The sequence below is a fragment of the Pteropus vampyrus genome, unplaced genomic scaffold (assembly GCF_000151845.1).
Source record: "Pteropus vampyrus isolate Shadow unplaced genomic scaffold, Pvam_2.0 Scaffold19, whole genome shotgun sequence".
In the NCBI taxonomy this organism is placed as follows: domain Eukaryota; kingdom Metazoa; phylum Chordata; class Mammalia; order Chiroptera; family Pteropodidae; genus Pteropus; species Pteropus vampyrus.
The window spans coordinates 9,715,759-9,724,029 of record NW_011888800.1 but is presented as its reverse complement, the minus strand read 5'-3'; the positions used below and the strand labels follow the sequence as shown (position 1 = coordinate 9,724,029).

Genomic DNA, 8,271 nt, shown 5'->3' with positions numbered 1-8,271 from the left:
GAGGCAGGGACTTCCCACACTTAAACCAAGACATGGTTCCCTGTTCCTCCTGTAGATATTTATTCAAGAGCACAACTTTTATGATTATAGGTGATGATTACAACAGCAACCCTATCCTAAAGGTGTGGGTCGCTTAATATCTTTCAAGGCCTGTGTATATGTTACTTTGTTTAAACCTCACAATGACTCAATTAAAATGTGAAGCAAGTGTCACTATTTCCACAAATGAGAAGAAAACAAAGCTACAAAGAGATCACTTAATTTTGCTGGGGGGAAGAAGGGCCACAGAGCAAGTCAGTGGAGAAACTTGATCCTATGAACCTGGACTTCTGCTCAGTTAGCTACCCTGTGCCGATTCCCCAGAGCTGCCCACCGGTTTCAGCTGCCCTCATCCCACTCACGTAGATGCCGGCCTGGATGGCAGACTCTGCCCCTGTGCACTCAATGGTGACCTCTGGCTTACAACCCAGGAGACTTTCCACTTTACGGGCAACTTCCTGAGGGCTCTCCTTGGAGATCTGGAGGACGAAATTGGCCCCAACTTCCTTGGCTTTAGACAACCGAGAAGCAGACAGATCTAAAGTTGAAAAAAAAAGTTTCTTTCAAACTGAGAAACTAGGTGATAACTAGAAAATAAAAATGCAGGTGCAGGTTCTGATGGCAACGAAGTTCCGGTATAGTGGGTGGTGTCGCTGAACCCAGTGCACATTCTCACTGTACCATCACACACTCCCACAAACACTCTGATAGATTCTCTTCACACACATGCACACTTTCACAGATACCTTCTGTAGATACTCTAATATCTCCCCGTACAAAACGCACACTCACACTCTTCTATATCCCCATTCCATCATACATCCACACACACCCACATACCACAGAACTCTACACACTCACCCACACACACTCTCAAATAACCTCTCCTCACACATACGCACACTCAGATACCTTCTACACACACACATTCTCAGATGCCTTCTCCACATACACACCCTTTGATACCCCGCATGCTTTCCATACATACCACAACACCCACACACATACCCCCACACATGCTGTCACAGATAATCTCTCCTCACACACACATAGACACTCACATCTCTTACCCATAGTACGCATCTCATACATAAACATGCACTAACTCCACAGCACATACACACAAACACACTCTCTTTGTCTCCTAGACTTGGACAAACAAACCAAAGGCTGAGACTCCTCTTGGGACCAAGCAAGCAGTATGGGCATCTCATAGCCATACATAAAGAGCCAGGTCTCCCTCTGCACAGCAGCCACCCTCTCCCAGCAGCCTCAGAAAAGAGTCTCCTTCTGAGCCCTGACTTGGTCACCTCCTGAGTGGGCTTTTCAACCCTGGAACCAAGAGAAAACAAGAGGAGCCCCTTGAAAAACCCAATACTCCAGGAAGGGAATATGTCTCATACCCCAAACAATAGGCCCAGCAGTTTTCTCCTCAGGGAGAATTAAAAAGAAAACCTCCTTACCAGTCACCACCACTTGAGCTGCACCCATTGCCTTGGCCACAAGCAAAGTGACCAGTCCAATTGGCCCTAAATAAAGCAGGAAATGGGAGACATTTGTGAAATATGAAACATCATCCACTTACTCTTGGGCACTGCTTGGGGATAATGTCAAAGAGTCAGAGAGCTCAAGGAAACATGTATTTGTGCAGAGAAGTCTTAGAAGGTCCAGATACATTTTTCTGTTCTCTTTGACCCCTATCGTCTTAGAACCTATCACACCTCCTCCCAAGGAGAGATATTTTGTTTTTAGATGACCTCTGAGGACCACCTGGAGGGTGTCCTTAAGTGAGCTGGCTTCCTGGGTTGAGGCAGCTGTTCGGGAAGCTCCATGATGGTCAGGTGATTGAGAATCAGCCCAGGGACCACCTGTTTCCTCCCATGGTATCTGCATGCTAGACATGATGGTTTCAACTCTGAAACCAGACCCACAAAATAAGGCTGTGCAGAATATTTGGGGAGATTTCCTTTTTGGACACTTCCCTTGAAAATAATTGTGAGTTCCCCAAGAAAGCAAAACACTGGAAAATTATCAACAAAGGGATGATTAGTTAAATAAACTACAGTGGAATACTACACAGCTATTAAAAATTACATCATAACTCTTATCTACTGACATGAAAAAATGTACACGTGTTATTAAAAAAAAGTAGGTAAAAAAAATAAAGTATATTTAGCATGAGCTCACTAAAAAAAAAAAAAAACCTGAAAGATTCTACACCAAAATGTTAACAGTGATTCTTCAGGCTGATGGGGTTATGGGTGAATTTCTGTGTGTGTGTGCACGTGGTGTGTATGACTTATCTTTTGAATTAAAGACTTGAACATGAGACCCGAAAACATAAAACTCCTCAAAGAAAACATAAGCAGTAAGCTCTTTGACATTAAGTCTTGGCTAGACTTTTTGGATGACACCAAAAGGAAAGGCAGTAAAAGCAAAAATAAATGAGTGAGACTATAAAAAACTTCTGCACAGCAAAAGAAACCAACAAAATGAAAAAGGCAACCTAATAAATGAGAGAAAATATTTTCAAATCATACATTTGTTAAGGGGTTAGTTAATATCAAAAACATATAAAGAAGTCATATAACCGAATAGCAAAAAACCAGGGGACCTTATTTAAAAATGGGCAGAGGATCTGAATAGACCCTTTTCCAAAGAAGATATACAGATAGCCAACAGATGCATGAAAAGGAGCTCAGCCCCGCTCACCATCAGGGAAATGCAAACAAATCGAAACCAACTCAGACTTCTTTGAATGGCTATTATCAAAAAGAAAGAAATAACAAGTACTGGTGAAGATATGGAGAAAACGGAACCCTCATGCACTGTTGGAGGGGATGTAAATTGGTGTAGCTATTGAAAACAGTATGGAGATTCCTCAAAAAACTAAAAATAGAACTGCCATATAATCTAGCAGCTCCACTTCTGAATATTTATCAGAAAAAGTGAAATTCTGTAAATATTATGGTGATGGATGTTAACTAGACTTATTGTGGTGGTCTTTTTGCAATACAGTTGACCCTTGAGCATGAATATGCGGATTTTTTTTCCAATAAATATGTATAGTACTATAAATGTATTTTCTCTTCCTTATGATATTCTTAATAACATTTTCTTTTATCTACCTTCCTTTAGTAAAAGAATACAGTATATAATACATTTGTCAGTAAGGCTTTTGGTCAAGAGTAGGCTATTAGTAGTTAAGTTTGGGAAGAGTCAAAAGTTATATGTAAATTTTGACTGCACAGGGGGTTGGCTCTCCTAATCCCGGGGTTTTTCAAGGTTTAACTGTACATACAAATATCAAATAATTTTGTGTACCTGAAATATATGTCTATACCTCAAAAAAAAAATGTGTATGAGGAAAACCAAATCACATACACAAGCGTGTGAGAATGCTGTCTGTGTCAGCTGAAGTTAGAAGCCTAGAATAATTTGGTGTGAGACTGCTAGGGTTTGTTCGGGTGGAGGAGCGAAGTCAGCTAGCTGTAATCCCAATGCAGATAGAGTACTGGCTCATGTTGGGCTGGACTCCACTCCTTCCACTAGCCCTGAGCAGGGCCTACCTCATTTCTGGATGGACCAGAAGACCACTTTCTTGATATGATTTGAAATTTCTAAAAGTTGCTCTTCTCTTTACTATCAAAAATATTTCCCTAGTTTCCTATCAAGCATTGAAAAATAATCCCAAGTTACATTCTTTCAATGAATAAAAGGGTTGTTGCCTAGGGAATAATAGCAGTTACTATGAATGTCTGCAGTTATTAGTTCATTTAGCAAAGAGCTAGTCACCGAAGGAATAGAACACTATTCATCTCCTACCCAGAAAGGTCCTAATACCAATTTCAGCCTTTGGAGGGGGAATGAGGTGGGCACAGAGAGGCCCCCACACTCCCCTTTAATAAAATCATAACCAGGTGACATCTGTTTCTTACCAGCTCCACACACGAAGACTTTGTTCCCCAGCGTGATTCCAGCTCGCTGGCAAGCATGGATCCCCACAGACAATGGCTCGATCAGGGCCCCTTCCTCAAAGGTGACGTTGTCAGGAAGCCTGGGGAGGCATTCAACACACTCAGTCACTCTGGGTTAACAATAATAACAATAGCTAATATCTATTGAGCACTTATTTATGTGCCAGGCATTGTGCTAAGCAATTTCCATATATTCACTCATGTAAGTCCTTGGAACAGTTCTGTGGTAGGTACTATTATTCACATTTGGCAGACTAGAAAACCAAAGCTTGGAGGATTAAGTGACTTGCTCCAAAGGTTCTAAACTACTGAGGGGCTCAAAGGATTTTAAGTGGAAACCATATATGTCTGATTCCAGAACCCAAGACACACTGCCTCTCTCAGCAGATGGTCTTCTTTGGAGAAATCACTTCAGTGAATGTGAACACATTTCGTTTTCTTTAATATGCTCTCCAACCTAAGGTATGGTGTGGCTATCAAAATAAATGAAAAGTTCATTTAACAAAGGGTTAACATAACCATATTTCAACATCTCTTCTGTTTCTCAAACTGATAGCTTTTATGGTTTCCCTTTAGTAAATAATCCCAACCAGCAGCAGCTTTGCAAAACCAGTGATTTAGAAGCTGGCATCACTCTGTTCAGTTGTCACACACACACATGCACACGCACCCAATTACACATTCCAGAAGAACCACATCTGATGGCAGCAGTTGCCTGGCTGTCACAGGACTAGTTAAGATGGGAAAGGATCTGTCTTTCACATAGCTGATTAAATGCTGTGTCACCTTAACCACTGGGTTCTAGGTTTTCACTTCCAAGTCCACTGGCATCTTATCCTATTAACTCTCCTACTGATGATGAATGCAAACATTTGCATAAGGTTTTATAGATTAGAGAGCTTTCTCTTCCATTATCTCACTTAATCACTATGACTTTTTCAGTTGGGGTGGGCAGGCTTTATTCTACAAGAGGAAACTGAAGCTCCATGACATTGAGATACATGCCCAAGGTTACAGGGCTAGTGAAAGGAAAAGCAAAGCTTTAACCCAGATCTCTATTCCACATTCTGACTGTCCCATATTAGCTGCCTCTTGGTATAAGTAGCCCTGCAGTTAACATCTAATTTTTGCTAGTTCCTAACTGTCCAGTATCTATTCAGTGCCCTCAAAATCTCCACATGAAAACCTTCAAGTTCCAAAGAGAAAAATGGCAGCCAAACCATATGTTCATTCCCATGATCCTTCTGTCACTGTTCACAATCCCCAAAGAATAAATAACAAGGCCTGCAGTCAGCCTGGCTGCTGCCCACCACCCCTCCTCCTTTCACCCCTCCCCTCTGCTTCTCTCACATCATTTCCCCTACTCCAATCCATCCTGCTCTGCTCTGATTGCTGTCATCATCCCTTCTACCCACCCAAGTACCCTATCGACTCTATATAAAGGAAAAAAATTGAATTGAAATAAGACTCCCAAACTCTCAAAGACTCCCAACCATACTTGCCCCTTCCCATTTGGGCCTCCCCCAGAGCTTGCACTGGCTCTAAGCTAAGAGTGGCCTTTGGTCAGAAACTGTGTGCTCCTCTCCCTTTTGCTGACTTCCCCTTGTAATAAGAACACCAAGGAGAAAGGGGATTGGGCTAGTGCTAAGGATTGTTATCTAGGAGATCATTCTACTGATTAAAGCAGATTTTGCCTTATCACATATGCAGCCATAGCCAGCAGCATAGGAGGGCAGCTGGTGAGGAAGCAGGAGCATCAGGCAGAGTCCTGGTGCCCAACCCCTTTGCCATTGACCTTGGGAGAGTTACTGGGTCTTCTTTACCCAACCTCGTTCAGTGGTGGTTGAGAGGACTAAGTTTCTTCTCAGCCCTAATCTGACTTTATTTACACCAGAGGATGACAAGGCACCTTGGTGGTTTTCACAATAGGGTTCAGGGAACAGGAAAAAGGGTTAAAGAATAATCAAGAAGCCAAGAAGGAAGTAGGAAGATCAAACAAAAATAAGGTGGACAGGAAAATAAAAGAGGCTGCGGTAGTGTAGAAATCCCCACAAAGAGAAACCAGAGAGGAGGCCTTGGGCCAGGGCTGGCCTGGGCTGGAGACACAGGCAGAAAGCTCCCTGTAAGGAGAGGAGGTGGGGGTTGCATGTCCCCTAGAGGCCCTCCTCAGTCCTCTCATCTCCACTGCCAGCCAGAACACCTCCTACAGTATTCCCTACAATCCCTCCACTCCCCAGTGTAAGGATCCCTTTCATGCCTAACCCTGTACCATCCTCAACAAGGCCACAGCTGTGACATATGATAGCATCATTTACTGAGCACCTTCTATTTACTATTTGTGCTAAGTACTTGTTATGCCTTTCTCCTTGAATCTCGTCAATAAATCTATGCATTCCATCATATTGGTGCTATTACCACCTCCATTTTACAGGCAGAGATATTGAGGTTACAAAGTTTAATTTTCTCAAAGTCACACTGTTGGTAAATGGCAGAGACCAGTAGTCAGTCTTGCTATTTACCACTCTGTTCTTCTGCTTCCCATGAAAACCTTGTTTGGCATCTTGACTTGGAGAGGGCCCAGGAAAGGTGGGCTGGTTGAGGAACCACTTGTGAAAGGTAGACTCTGCCCACACAACCTGCTTTCTTCTAGAGCAGGTTTGGGTATTGACTTAAACTCCTCACGAGGCCTCTGGCCTGTGACTCCTCTCAAGGCTTCCAGTGGGCACTAGAAAACTCCGATCTGCTAGACTGCCCCTGTGACTGGCACCTAGCCTCCATCAGCCCGATCCTGGCTGACAGAGGCACCACTGGTGCCAGGTCAGAGTGGGAGGAAACCGTGCCTGGTCAGGTCAAAAGGAAAGTAGCACATCAGCACTCAAGCTCCATGGGCTGGGGGCCATGCAGGAGGTATAGCACTTTGCTTCTTCTAGACACAACTTCTCACCCCAAAAGCACTGAGAGTTGGGATAGGGCCGTGAACACAGGGTAAGAGCTTGAGAATTATAGTTACCCCAGCTTGACTCCTGGCTCTGCTCTGCCTTCTCCTGCAAATCCTTGCACAAAACTGTACTACTGGTGCCCAACTCACCATTAATCTTATGAAGGTTAAAAAAGATAAAGCATACAAAGCACTCACTAGCACAAGGCCAGGCACATAGTAATACAATTGTGACTTCACATGCGTTGCCTTAACCAGGAATGTTAGGTCATTTCCTCAAAGTGACTTGCTAGAAGGGAGTCAGGGTCCAGGGTCCCACCGCTCATACTTGACTCCACACCTCCTCAGTAAGCCCCAGTTATTGCTGTTGTCATCAAGGTCACCGCTGTTATAAGTTCTCATTCCTGTTGCTGCAGCGAAAACCATTAATGGAGGACAAACCACAAATTATCTCCAGGATGGCTGGAGAAGTGGGACTGCAGCAACGATTTTCTATTGCTGCTCTGGGTGAGGGAAAGTTAAACTGAAAGACTAAAACCAAGGACTGCAAGTCAGTCTTAGCCCGGATCAGACTATGCTCCCTCCACACCACCAAGGTTAGGCCCGCCTAGGGGATGCTTCATGTCAGGAATTATGAGCTGAAAAGAACAAAGAAGTCACCACGGGAAACTAGAAGAACACCAAACAAATGGAGGGGGAAGGGTCCCCGGTGGCACTGCTGGGTTGGGCACTAACTTGTAGCAGAAGTTGGCGTTATGCTTATAGAACCGGCAGAGGTTCCCATCATCAGGGGGCGTGGCACAAAAGAAGATGGACGGTGACAGGTTGTATCGGCCGATCTTGCAGAATTCATCCGTTTCTCGGGGAGCCCCAGGCTCGATAGCCACACGATCACCTGGAGAGGGAGACACAAATGGGATAGTCGCTGTGAGGGGATGTAGGCTCCTGGACAGATACCAGCTGGGGAATCTGGCAGAATGAGCAACCCCCCTTTCTGGGAACCCTAGGTGTCCTAGGCAAGCCCAGCCCATTAGTGCTTCCAAAGGAAACACAGGACACAGCACAGACTCACTCTGGGAGGGAATGATATTGTCTACCTATATTCAATTAACATTTAGCTACATTTACTTTATCACATATCCATCCATCCATCTCTCTTCTATCCATCAATCCATCTTTTCTAATGCATTTCAAAGTAGGTTGCAGACATTAGTACACTTCATTTTTAAATACTTCATCCTGCACATTATCAACCAGAGTTCAATACTTGTTTATGATTCTTTGTCAAATTTTGATATTGATGAAATATACAAATCT

General features: G+C 43.6%; 1 protein-coding gene across 1 annotated transcript in view; it reads right to left on the bottom strand.

Annotated features, from left to right (window-relative positions):
- SORD (sorbitol dehydrogenase) overlaps window positions 1-8,271 on the bottom strand; it is a 32,766-nt gene that overhangs the window by 4,435 nt on the left and 20,060 nt on the right. Inside the window, exons 4-7 of the mRNA XM_011355046.2 lie at window positions 7,690-7,849; window positions 3,978-4,096; window positions 1,503-1,568; window positions 402-577 (exon numbers count right to left, since the gene is read on the bottom strand). Coding sequence (XP_011353348.1) covers window positions 402-577; window positions 1,503-1,568; window positions 3,978-4,096; window positions 7,690-7,849 — 521 coding nt within the window. The remainder of the gene's footprint in view (window positions 1-401; window positions 578-1,502; window positions 1,569-3,977; window positions 4,097-7,689; window positions 7,850-8,271) is intronic.